The sequence below is a fragment of the Amphiprion ocellaris genome, chromosome 8 (genome assembly GCF_022539595.1).
Source record: "Amphiprion ocellaris isolate individual 3 ecotype Okinawa chromosome 8, ASM2253959v1, whole genome shotgun sequence".
Taxonomy (NCBI): Eukaryota; Metazoa; Chordata; class Actinopteri; family Pomacentridae; genus Amphiprion; species Amphiprion ocellaris.
This window is the reverse complement of record NC_072773.1, coordinates 26,282,814-26,296,662: the sequence shown is the minus strand read 5'-3', so window position 1 is coordinate 26,296,662 and position 13,849 is coordinate 26,282,814. Positions and strand designations below refer to the sequence as shown.

General features: G+C 39.5%; 2 protein-coding genes across 9 annotated transcripts; one reads left to right on the top strand and one right to left on the bottom strand.

Moving 5' to 3' along the window:
- The first annotated feature begins 2,050 nt into the window (after positions 1-2,050).
- Positions 2,051-5,735, top strand: fmodb (fibromodulin b). Its single transcript, XM_035954016.2, has 3 exons — positions 2,051-2,247; positions 2,372-3,265; positions 4,706-5,735. The coding sequence occupies exons 1-3, from the start codon at positions 2,109-2,111 to the stop codon at positions 4,855-4,857; spliced, it is 1,185 nt and encodes a 394-aa protein (XP_035809909.2). The 5' UTR covers positions 2,051-2,108; the 3' UTR covers positions 4,858-5,735.
- csf1b (colony stimulating factor 1b (macrophage)) lies at positions 4,416-13,042 on the bottom strand. 8 transcript variants are annotated; one of them, XM_023282785.3, is made up of 9 exons: positions 12,791-13,041; positions 11,136-11,255; positions 10,998-11,060; positions 10,733-10,903; positions 10,387-10,588; positions 10,160-10,296; positions 7,535-7,578; positions 7,408-7,445; positions 4,416-7,259 (listed from the first exon to the last, which is right to left on the bottom strand). In XM_023282785.3, exons 1-8 carry the CDS (start codon positions 12,830-12,832, stop codon positions 7,409-7,411), a joined length of 816 nt encoding a protein of 271 aa, XP_023138553.1. In that variant the 5' UTR covers positions 12,833-13,041; the 3' UTR covers positions 4,416-7,259; position 7,408. The 8 variants fall into 8 exon arrangements, with proteins under 8 accessions (XP_023138553.1, XP_023138558.1, XP_023138555.1 ...); XM_023282790.3 differs by having other exon boundaries at positions 7,408-7,442; positions 11,136-11,249; XM_023282787.3 differs by having other exon boundaries at positions 7,408-7,442; positions 12,791-13,040.
- Positions 13,043-13,849: the final 807 nt, after the last annotated feature.

Below are 13,849 nucleotides of genomic sequence, written 5' to 3'. Positions count from 1 at the left end.
TGGAATACATAAATGCACTCATTTTTTAATGAATCGTAATGCACAAATCTGTTTTAAGTTGGAATATTTTGGCTCTCACCATGTTCAAAGTACTGTAATCCATTCATTACAAGAAATAGTTCACCTAATGGTGCCTCACTTTAGCTCACAGTATAGCAGCAACAGCAGGGAATGGCTCAAGGCTGAACACATATTGTTTGCTGTCTTATAATTGGGATTATAGACTTTTCAGGCTGTAGTTACGTCCGTGAATAAATGCCGCCTGTGTAGTGTTTGTGAATACACATGATGTTGTAATTACAAGATAATGTCTTCAGCTTTTGCATCCTGTTTTAATTCAGACCTTCTTTGTGGTGCTCAGTATTAAGAGAAACAGACAAAAAAAAAACAGCTGTGTGTCAGACTCAAAAAAAATCTATTGTTTATATATGTTTATAGTTAATGTTGATTTATAGCTAAATGATAGACTTCTTCAATGTGATAAATAATCAGTTGTAAAATTGTGTGTTTACTTAAGTTTTTGTATATTTATATTTTGTAAATAATACAAATTTGGCTTTTTTTTGTCACGGTACGGGGAGGATTTCGAACCCAAAGTGTGTGTGTACACAGAGCAGGCGGCAGGCAGGTCACAGTCAACAGGTTTTATTCTCAAAAAATAACAATTATGCCACTCAGGCAAAAACTCACAATGCCCTTTCCTCAGAGGGCGGCAGGGGTCTCCGTCCTTTCCCCAAGGATGGCTGGGGAAGGCTCTCGGAACAAGGAACTAGGCGGTAATCCAGTATGGTCAGCTGTGGCTCAGGTGGTAGAGCGGGTCGTCCAATGATCGAAGCGTCGGTGGTTTGGTTCCCGCTCTGTCCTAGTCATGTGCTGTTGTGTCCTTGGGCAAGACACTTTACCCACCTTGCCTAGTCACACTGGTGTATGAATGTTGGTGGTGGTCGTAGGGGCCGTAGGCTGGGATTGGCAGCCACGCTTCCATCAGTCTGCCCCAGGGCAGCTGTGGCTACAAATGTAGTTTACCACCACCAGAGTGAGAATGTATGAGTGAATGAATAATGGAACGATTGTACGCGCTTTGAGTATGCCTAATAGAAAAGCGCTATATAAATCTAATCCATTATTATTATTATTATGGTCCCACGTCCCCTGCCGTGTGAAGCCGGTTTATATAGCAGCAGATGGAATTGCACTACAGGTGTGAGGCTCCCGCAGCTGCGACCAATCCACTGATTAGCAGCTGCAGAGACCCCACAGACAGGCGACACACCAGCAGGGGAACGTATGGCCAGAAGGGGGCGATGCCAGCTACGCCCGTGACATTTTTTTTGGCCAAAAAATTTTGGTGTTGTGACTGAAAGTCTACCAAGTCTTTTGTGCAAAGAGGTTCCATCTGTGCATCCTCAGATTTTCTCTTTTTTCAAATGGGATGTAATTGCTTGGTTGAAAAGCTTCCATTACAAATCAGGAAGTTGTCTTCCACTTCTTCAAAGGGACTGGGAAAGCAGATTGTTGGTAAGAAACATAATCCTTGAAACTCTGTATCCAATTTTTTCTGCTCCAGTGGAAGACACGAATGGTGAGGCCTATTCTGGAGACTGTCGGCTGGATGATAATGATGCTATGCTGTCTGCAGGCGCCAGCACAAACATGTGTTCACTTTCTCTGTAATTGACAAAAGTACCACTTGCAGCAAGCAGAACAAGCAAGGAAAAATGCATATGGAGGATGACTGTGGGCAAATAACAGGGTTTGGAATACTGTGTTGAAATTTACAGTATATACTGAAAAAAAAAACATGCTGTTGCTCATAGAGTAACCTAAGCCACATTGCTTTGTCTTAGGAATTAGAAAACAGCACCAATTATAATGTCAAGTCTGATTCGTAAATTCACCATAGGGTTCGCCCCATGACAATAAACAGCAAGCCAGACTGTCCTAATGATAAGGCATGTCGCAAAAAGGGAAAACAAGGTTGTTAAAAAGCAGATGTCCCCACCGGCACACCGGCTCACAGATGGGATTAATACTGACGTGGCTGGAGGTGATATACTGCAATTTATTTTGTGGTTTTACTTGCAAGTGGAAAAAAGGTATGTGTGCTAATGGAACCTGGTGGCTGGGGCTACAGCTGCAGAGAGAAGGGGGATATTTACTCTATGCCAACAATATGTTCCTCTCAGTCTGTGAAAGACACAGGCAAAGGGAACGAGGGAGAAGGCATCGTCTCAGATCAACCAGCTGGTAGGTATACTGCACCTACTGTACACTTTGTAACTGCTGTCTTAACTTGTACACCTGCGTGCACTTTACGTCACCATTAAATGACATAATTTCCACCCATTTTTTCCTCTGGGTTTTCCATCAGTGATAATGCGGACTGCAGTGCTACTCCTCTTAATGGGAATAGTGGATCTGAGCATCAGCCAGCGTTACAGCCAATTCCAGTGGCTGTCCCATCTGCGAGGGCGACGGCGGCATGCTGGGTGGCAGGCTGCTGATGTGGATTGCCCCCTGGAGTGCGACTGCCCCTCTGCCTACCCTACAGCTATGTACTGCCACAGCCGCCACCTTCAGCACGTTCCCTACGTCCCCTCACATATAAAGTACGTCTACCTGCAACGTAACCAGATCACAGGCATCCAGGATGGGGTGTTTGACAACGCCACCAGTTTGATCTGGGTTGTTTTGTTTCACAACCAGCTCAACTCAGACAAGATTGGCAAGAACGTCTTCAGCAAGCTCAAGAACCTGGATCGACTCTTGTTGGACCACAATGAGCTTACCCGTGTGCCTCCCAACTTGCCCAAGGGCATCGCAGACCTGCGACTCGGTCACAACAAGATCTCCAAAATCCTCTCCAACTCATTCGAGGGGATGGCCAACCTCACAACCCTTCATCTCCAGGCAAATGACCTAGAGGATGTTGGAGGTTTGTTCAAGGGACTCAAGTCTCTGACCATGCTGGATATGAGAAAAAACAAGCTGAGCAAAATTCCCGACAACCTGCCTGGGAGGCTGCAGCAGCTCTACCTGGAGTTTAATAACATAGAGAGCGTGCCGGCAGACTTTCTCAAAATGTATCCCAAACTGCAGTTTGTCCGATTGGCTCATAATAAGCTGACTGACAAAGGACTTCCATCCAGGGTCTTCAATATCAGCACACTGGTTGAGCTCGACCTGTCCTTCAATAAACTGGAGAGGATCCCTGTGATTAGTAGGAACCTGGAGAACCTTTACTTGCAAGCCAATAAGATCAAAGGTATGAACACTTATCCGTTATGTAAATTTATATAATACACAGAGATTTTATTATAGGTTTAGGGTCACAAATTAAAGGTAACACAGAAGTATGATGTGATTGTGAACACCTCTTACCTTATTTTTAACAAACAAAAATTGTAATTATTTTTTTAAACTGTTCAAGTGTTTATTTGAATGTTTTCATTAGGGTCATTCATCTGATAGGTTACTTTAGGACACTGCAGTGATGATCTTCAAAACAGAACCAATGTCCTCAATCAGAATTAAAGGTAGATTTACTGACTGGGTTGTTTTTGCTCAGTGAGACACAGACACCAACTCAATTAACAACACAAATCTATCACAAACATAGATCAGATGTTGAAACTGGCACTTGTGACTCTCCTATATATGATTAAACTGGCATAATTGAGTGGCACCTGAAAGCTAGGAAGTTTAGTTACCAAATATAGTTTGTTAGAGTATAAGTTTTAAAAAAGTGAGACATATTTTTCTGTTGCTCGCTCCTTTTATGTGGTCGCATGTACCTTAACTCAACACATCCATCCTCCACTGATTTAATCCACTCCAGCTGTTTCTGTGTTTATCAACTAAAGTGAAGTTGAGATATGAATTGCTTATGCTTGCCTTGCTTTAATAGTACCCCTTATCATGCATTTGTAAGTTCAGTCATCCAACTTGTAATCATATTTGGTCCTTAAACTTAAATTACATTTCTGAAGGTACATTTTGACCATTGCCCAACAGTGATGTAAACACTGTGCCTTACTCTTAGGGTGGAAGCTGTGCATACAGCAATGACAATTTTTCAACCACTAGATGACAGCAGAAGCAGAGTTTTTAAGCTGTATATCAGTTTGTTTTTTTAAATTACACCCTTCCGCTGCAGCAGTTTTTCAAATATATATATATATATATATATATATATATATATATATATATATATATATATATATATATATATATATATATATATATATATATATATATATATATATATATATATATATATATATATATATATATATATACACACACATTTTCCCAAATAGGACAGACTTCCTATATTCTTAGATGCAATTCCAGTAAAAAAAAAAAAAAAAAAGCAAAAACAAAACACAGTAAAAATCACTACAAAGTCCAGAAAGCTTGTTATGAGTGATTTTATTCAAACAAAATGTCAAGATTTGATCTCATATGACATTGTAATTAAATGGTTGTCAATTCAACTGTAATATAACAGTGTGAGATCCCACATCTGGCTTTTTAGCACTGACATACTTTCCAGAAAGAACATATGGCCGTTTTGAGACTGTTTGCTTAGCTGGGAAGCACGTTTGAAAATAGAATACGTTGGTTCTTGATATGTCTCACAAGATGACAATGAAAGTCTGCGACATAAAGTTTAACCTCTTTTCATATTCCTCTCCACTTTTAGAGTTCTCCCTGGGCAGCTTCTGCAGTACTGCTGACATGACAAACTTCTCCAAGCTGAAAATGCTGCGGTTGGATGCCAATCAGATCAGTGCCAAAGACATTCCTGCCGAAGCTGCCTACTGTTTGCGGCAGGTTGCTTTTATAGATGTGTAGAGCTTCCTGATCTCTCTCACCAACATGTTATCTGAAATGCTTTTTTCATCACACATCGCAACATTTTCCTTATGTTGTTCACTGTACTTTCTATTCAAACATAATTGTGAAGAAGTGTCGTTAAACTGTTATTAGTAGCAATTAAACATTTCCCATGTTATTCAAGGGGAAATAACACGAACCAGATGACAGAGAGCGATGAGAAATGTCTCTAACACACACACACACACACACACACACACACACACATAGACACAAATATATATATATGTATATATGTTGTAGCTGATGAACATTAGCTCTGTTTGTGGCATCATCTGCGTAAAACTGACAGTAACCTGTGTGAGAATCAGTTTGGATCTTTGCCTCCACCATGTGGCACAAGGTGATAAAACAGCAAACTGAGCCGCAATGATTCTCATTAATACTTTTTTAGAAAAATCATCTTTTAACATATTCTCAGTAGAGGATACTTAACAATGTATTTACAGTTTGATAATACTTGTTTTTCAATGCAGTGAATAATTTTTAATCAACATTTGAGATACTACGAAGTGTTTTTGTAACTGATGAAACCTGTGTTCCTCTTCAAAGGAGCTTCTTAATTATTCAAAGCTATGATTGAATCGCTGTGTTCTGTCTTCATAGTCACTTCTAAGACTTTCTTTCTCCAAGGTGTAATTTCTGAGCCAGCGTGCATGTTACTGTATTCCACAGAGAACTGTTTGTTTACCACATTTGGACAACAAGCTATTGTAAGGATTGACACTACTTAGTGTGTTTCCATTTTTCCAGAAGGTTATGAGTTATACAATTTTTTGTCAAGCGATTCTTTATTTTTGGAATCTGTACTGATTATTACATCTGTGGAACACAAACAGTCCCCAGTGTTATTTGTCCTCATAACTGATGGTGATATATTTTTAGGAACAAAACATGCTTTGTTCTCTTTAAACTAGTGAAAGTGAAAAACACACACACACACAACACACACACACACACACGCACGCACGCACGCACGCACGCACGCACGCACGCATGCACGCACGCACGCACGCACACACAACTACTCTTCGGCAGTTCTGACATTTTTTGTTGAAAACAGCTTTACTCTTCATCTTCTACAGGCAGTAAATTGAACTGAGAATACTTTCCGTCTTTGTAATGGATGAAAGATGGAAAAATGCTAGCGCAACAGTGGTTTTCATACTGATAAGTGGTAGCCTGTGAAATTTAATGTGTTACAGGTCATGCTATACAACACATGGTTCTGCAGAGGCAGAACCATGTTGTAAAACATTCAGCTGGGCCGTCACTGAGTAAACATGAGTGAAAGTCACTACGGCATTAGGGAATGCACATGAATCGCCCTTTTTCACGACATTCTCTTGTTAGTTTCCACCACCATTCAATAAGAATTCATTGTCATGCATGTATGTAGGTAAACTGTAGCAATAATATGTTATTCCCACCAAACCGTGTCATGCTCTGTGCTGGGAGTACATTTCTTTCAAAGCTGCAACAGTGGCTGGTATACATCTCACTGAATTGTTTCTCTGCCAGTATCAACAGTTCTGTTTTTTATGACTGACATAAGACTGTTTCCACAGACTATCTGCCAGAAACAACAGTTCAGAATGTTTGAAAAACCATTATATTTTTTATAATGTGTAGGTACTGTTTTGCAATGAAACAGAATATACTATACTATACACATCTTTGATCATAATATTTAGAAACTGGTAAGTAAACACTGTATTGATCAATAATATCAACTGAAAGTGAACTCAGATGCTTTCTAGAGCTCTTTGGAAGACAGAAAAAAATAATTTTAATTCATCAAACAGGATGTAGGCTACAAAGTGACGTAAAACCTTTATTGAGGCCATTACCTCCCCTTAGATGTGATTCAATTGTGTCTACATATGAGTGCACTGGTTGCTAGACTGCTGGAGAGAATTAGAAATTTGGATATTGTATTGTTGGTTAACTTTTATTATCAGTTTGAATAGATAATAGACAATCTATAGATTGAATAGAGTGAACATAATAAATAACTTGTGGAAAAATTTGGCAAACAAAATTACAAACATTCAATTAAGCAATAACAAATGGAGATACATTAAACATATTTAAGTACTGTAAAAATAAACCTTTTTTAGTGAACTTGAAAAGATATTTGCAATAGATAATGCATCATAATATACATATTATTCAAAATAAGGTCCATATTTGTTCTCACTCAAAGCAAAGCTTCCGATTAAATAGGTGAGCATGATACATGACACATGTAATACTGACATTAAACGTGTTCATGGTGGATGAAATGTACAGCTTCACAAGTGCTCTGCTGCTGCTGCTGCAGAGATGAATTCCTCACTGGCTGAGGAGAGAGAATAATACTGCAAAAACAAAGAATATAAAGATGTACTTCATGTGCACTGCAGTCACAGTTTTCTAACGCAAGGATCTGTTTTAGATGATTTGTCTGTGCCAGCTCCAGATGTTTAACTGTCCATCGTCCACTGAATAGGTGAAAAGGATACTCACTTTACTGTGGCTCCATCTCTAGCTCCTGCAGATCTCTGCTTTAACCCAGATGACAGAAGCATGCATTAGCAATAGCAAACATGGAAAAGCAGATAACTATTAGTTAAATTATTCCATATGTTCATACCTTGAGTTTGTGTGTATTCTTGAGCCATGAGGATTGAGACTTTTCTGATTTGAGAAAAAACATTTTGTGAAATTCAACCAGTGTAAAGACATGTTGGAAAAACTAAAGCAGAAGAGACAAAGAAACAGACATATAATTTTCCAATTTTTTGAAGTAACTAAATCACTTAAAAACAATAAGCTACAAATCACACTGCACACACAAAAGGGTGGACAGTTCAATATAATGCTGCAAAACATTTCTATGGATGAATTAATATTTTTCTCCCTGCTCTGAAAACTTTATTATCGGTATCGGATTCCCCCACCAAACGAAACTCTCTACAGCCATCTATGTGGATGACTGTTTCAGTGAAAAGATCATTTGTGAGCATAGGACCACTTTAAAACCTCTGGGAATGCCATGTTTGCATTATGTTGTCTTGCCCCCGTAGACAAAGCAAAGCTAGAAGTGGTTGGTGGTGGCCCATGGTGGTTCTCAACTAATTTTCTATTAAATTTCAGTCAAAATAAATCTAGCTTGTGAAGTCATGGATATTTTCAGTGGATTTTGACCCACTGCAGGGAAACTGAAGGTAATTTGAGGTCTTTTTGAAAGACTATTTGACGGTGAAAAAGAGCTCTACATTTGCCTTCTGTTTGGCTCATCGTGCTGCTATAGACTTGTACACTGCCAAAATTCTGCAAAAAAATGACAAGGGCTTGCACATGTTGTGGTTTATAGCAAAATTAGAGTGGTGTTCCTTGTGGGGCTCAACTTGTGAAAATGCATGACATGGTTTTATAAAATATTTGACCATCTACCTCCACATGGGAACCTGATTTCAACTAAACAAACTACTTTGACTTTCCAGGATTGTTTTTCATGCCATTTCTTAGAAAATGCAATAAACCAGCTGCTTAATAGGCACCAAATTCTACTGCTTAAAATGAGCATGCATGTATAAATATTTTCAGATATAATTTAATGTGGCATGGCAGTTAATTCTGTTTGCTAATCCAGGTTTCATGGTGAAAATCTGGCTGACTGCAGTTTAGTAATTGAATAATCACAAAATTTTGTCGTCCATTTCATCATATGAGCACACAGATGATGTTGATTAATGTTTTAGAGTATTCAGTACATAAAGCTCAGACGCTCAGGGGCAGTTGGTGGCAGGGCAGGAAAAAGATTGATTACAGATAAAATATGCCGGAGCAAGCATGGCCTGAACATTACAAAATAATTGGACGAGTGGAAAATTCTCTTGATTACCCATGAGAATGAATGTCCACACACTCACTGCCAACCATGCAGCCCCTCCTCTACTCTGCTGGCTACATTATGTCACTGCATGCACGCAACTAAACTGGTTCATAAACAATTAATGCTTCCTGGGAGAGAAATCAGTCCGGCCTCTTTTCTCCAACTGTGTGGTCCCTGCACATCAGGCAGACTGCACTCTGAACACAACAATCAAATCATGTCCAAAGACAGCATGAATCCTTAAAGGGCTTTTTCCTTTGGCTAATTACAAAAGTAAGTGAAAGAAAAACAGAAAAGCAAGCCATAATATAATGATTGCACTGAGGTCCCATATGAACCCAGCAGAGCTACTCAAATCAAACTGTTTGCCATCATCCCAGCACTTGTGTGGAGCCTCCTTTAGCTCTGGTGTAGTGTGAAAGCTGACAATCCATCTTTTGTCCCTCCTTTTGACTCCCTCATTCAATATAACATTCTTTGAAACTGACTATTCACAGTGTGACATTCTGACTCATTGACTACAAGCCTTCCTGTGTGTAGTGCATATGTGGTTTCAGGCAAACAAAGCCCATGCTTTAACAGCCCAATTCTCCCAAATATTTATCTCCATTTAATGCAGAACATGAATTCCTCCATAAGGTTTAATGAAATGTGGTTGTATTGAGCATGTCATAAAACACAGGCCCACAAGGCTTTCTCCACTATAATCCAAGAGTTTTAAGTTCCAGCTTCCTGCCTCCAAGAAGCTGACTCCTGTGTGACCATGTTTGACCTACCCACAAAGAACACACATTAAAGGCTGTAGAAAGACTTAAAAACAACATTATGACCAGACTGTATTTTACAATCTAGGGCATGAATTTTTTTTTTCTACTTTTGATCATATATTGTGCTGTTAGCAGACCTATTAGCATACAGCTGCTCTGCAGAGAACGGATGGTTTTACCAGAAACAAACTGCAGCTGATACTGGTGAGCTCTAACAAACACCTTTTCTGTTTTCTGCTGCCTTTATTACTAAGGCCCAATGAGGACCGTCAGCCTCAGTGAATTGTAAACCACTTCTCTGAACCACACAATGCATCATCTCAAATAAATCTGATGGTGCCAAATGGCCTCAAACCGAAAACACTTCATTTGCATCTGCAGATGTTTGTGCATGTGCTGCCCCAAAACAGCACTTCTGCATATGCCAGTGAGGCCAGGCTCCACCTTGTTTTGTTATGCTCCGTATTTACCAGTGAGGGAGGGCTAGTACTTCTGCAAGAGCGCTCAGCCAGACTGTGAAGGCCCACTGAATTGCAATATGGCTGGAATGCATGGGCTAAGCTTTATGAGGGCATGTGTGATTTTGGAATGAACAAAATAGAAGTACTGTTACCTTGTGTGTGATGAGACAGTAGAGGGTAAGTATGAACAGCAGTCCTCCGCAGATGGATGTGACTATGAAGCCAAGCTTATACAGGTTTATCACTGGTCTTCTCTGAGACGTCTTTGCTGAGTTCCTATCATAACTGTCTGTAGACAAGTAGAGATAACCTGTAATCTCAATCTTTGCGTGCATCTGCTTAATTCACCATAGAATGTAGAAATTTTTGAGACTCCCACCTGTAAAATATTGTACGAATGGCTCTGTGGACAGCTCTGTGGCAGAGCTAAAGGTTTCTGTGTATTCGTTTTGGCATCTCCAGTCGACTGGTGCGTCCCTCGTTGTCATCAGCTCCCAGTAAATGGACAACACCTCTGAAACCTTCTGTAGTGCATCTGAAGGAGACCCTCTGTAGAGCATCTCAAAACTTTCTGGCTTGTCCTGCAGCAGATTTTGAGAACCATACTTAAAGTATTTTCTGAATACAGGAGATTTATCTCCTTGTGTTGGCCAGTTTCTCATATCACATGTTTCAGATTCTTCTTTGACATTCTTTAAAATGCAATCCTTTAGTCACACACTCACCTCAATCTCTTCATTTATTTGAGGCACACATTTCTGAGAGTAGATGTTGAGGATGAGTGCTCTCAGGGATTGTACGTAGCCGTCATTGACTGAACCCCGGGTGTATTTGAAGTGGATGGTGAGGAGCTCCAGGATCCAGGGTAAAGCAGCTTTCACAAAGCAGCATTTGCTCTGTGGGAAATCAAGCACAAGGCAATAAACATGAAGCACACAATGTCTGACTCCATGCTTTAAGAATGGTGCCATAAAACTAATGTTACCTTACCAAACTTCTCTGTTCTATGAATGTGTAGGTTATCGAACACCCACTCCTCAACTGGTTATCCATCTGCAGAAAAAACAACAGGAGGATTTCAGCCCTGGCTGTGTAACACAATTGATCTAATGCTGTTGGACAACGTACCAGTTGCCTGACTGTCAGCAGATGTTCCCTAGTGATGGAGTGTCTGCAAGGACCAGGGACCTCAGCCATAGTCAGAGGAAAGCTCAGGAAGATAAGGACACACAGACACTTTACCTGCAACTGACACAGCCATACATTATCATCAAACCAACCTGGAAAGTGCACCAATGCATTAAAAGTACTGCTTCTTGGCATTTCTCATGTAGACTGTGCTTGAGTGTATCATGTGTGCTACAATAGTAAACGTATACTCCGAAACCAACACAACCATGGTTAAATGAAGTGCTAATGTGGCGTCCTGACCTTAACATTTCAACAAAAATGCATTCGTTTTCTGATTCAGTGATCCCTTCCAAATCGTGGCAGTCTTTTCTGCAATAAAAGAACTTTCTCATAAATTATTTTACAAGACAAAACAAGTCAAAAGCAAACCTTAACTGAACTTGCACCTAATTGTGGTATAACATTTTAACAATAGGAATTTGATCTACTCTTGTAATTAAATCCAAAATTCAGTACTTAGTTTTTTACAAGTACTTATTTTTCACCTTTGCATGCTATTTGTGCGCAAATGCTCTACTGCTTGGCTCTGATTTTGACAAGATCTCAGGACTCAAGTTGAACTTGGAGTAACATGTGCAAACATCAAAGTTTAGCGAATGTGACCTCAAGGGAACTTAGTTTGGTGGAAGTAGGCTCCATTTATGGCCAAACACTGCCCTCTAGCTTGCAAGCCTGGTCAGACAACATGCACAGACTCCTGCAGCTGATGATGCCTGCTACCAAGCACCTTTTGGCAAACTAAACGGGTTAAATGGGCCGCAGATGTGCTTAATCTTCGGATGAGAATTAAAACATGGTGACAAACACGTGTTTTTCACACTGCAGGGGAAATGGCTGCATGTGAAGGCATTTTTGGATAATCTCTTTCACTTGCCTCTTGAATTCAGTGCTGGTTTGCAATAAACTGTTAAGACAGATGGAAGCGAAAAACTGAATCAAAACTAAAGGACATGACTTGTTTATTCCCCATGTCAACTCTGAGATGTATTTAGACACAAAAAATATTCTTTGAAAGCCGCAGAGAAAAGAAATATTTTCTGTCTGTTCCTGATGTAAAGCTGAGCTGTACTGTGTAACTGTGGTTTAGGTTTGTGAATAATAGGATACAAATTTTGCGTCGTTTCATAAAATTTTATCCTGGAGCCAAGAAGTCAGAGAGTCTCACGCCATCCAAGTTTTAGGTTTTAAAGTATTCGATAAACAATGAACTGAGTAATTTGAAACAGAGAAATTTGAAGTGTGGTTCTCCAACTAAAGCAAGATGCTGCGTGTGAGCTTAAAGACCATCCTGCTAGACTTTTATGTAGGACTCACTGTTTGATGATGATAAGTAATTCAGTTATTGTAATCTAATAAAACTATTAGCGTGACTGGTATGTGTTCAAAGAAGGAGCACATGATGCAAATGTCACTTATCACATGATAATTTTTCTCTCTTTTCTGTCTGTTGTCTATGTAGGTCAGCAAACTATATAATCAAGCACTAGGCTTCATATAGACTAATACACTCTGGACCTGCTTGCACTGCCCAATGTGGTAGAGGTGCATTTTTTAAAAAAAAATAATCCACTCATAAAAAAGTTCTCACCTACCTCAGCTTTGCTCTGAATCAGGGTTGACACAAGGATGGTCATCTGGTACGTGTTTGACAATGGAAAACACCAGACTCCTTTGTCACACACATTGAAGCAAAGAGATCCTTTTCTTATATCCACTTCCACTCCAAAGAAAGGAATTTGCTTTTAAGTCAAACTGACACTTCGTCATGTGGTGCTGTTCTTCAAAGCATTGGCTGATGTGCTCCTCCTCTGCAGAGCGAGTTCAAACTGAGACAAACTGTTTCAGCTAACAGACGCCCTTTTAAAGACCTCCCACCTCTCTGTTTCACAAGAAGCACCGTCCCAGCCTCTGTAATGACAAATTGCTTTTTTGTGGACTGCATATTGATTGACAGATTTCTATTTGCCCAATCCCTTGAAAGCAACTAGAAGCTGATAAGTGATCTCTTAGACTAACAGCTGTGATTGATGAAGGTCTTGCACCTATGTGCTCCTCGGGAGAATATATGGCTGTGATTTAGTAAACCCAAATGAGCAGAACTGAGCAAGAAAAATAACATGTTCTCAGCACTCAAGGAGGAAACCGGAACCTTTAGTTTTATTTTTTTAACCTTACACAAGGGAAAGACATACACACACACTCACATAAATAATTTAGTGAGCTATTTTTGACAGACAGGGAATTCCTTTCAAAACAGACCGACAGACTCAAATAGAGAAATAGAAAACATGTGGCCTGGAGAACTCAGGAGTATTTTCAACATATCACACATTCCTTCACAATCTAATTCTGTATCTAGGGCTCTTATTGCTGAAGAAATGTAAAATATACTGCTTTCATATTCCAGAGTTCAGTGGCGGAACACAGCTAAGTGCATGATTGCACAATTCTGAGGTACGTCTGCTTTGCTTAATTTTATGTTCTACGGATGGAAGCTTTAATCAGTTATATCAACCTTTTTTAAACTAAGCATATCAACATATAAAACATGTTGCATTGCTGTAGATGACAAGACTGGGCAAATGTCATAGCATCAGTAATTAGAAAATAAAACCAACATGATTGAATGCGACTATTTTATAGTTATTATA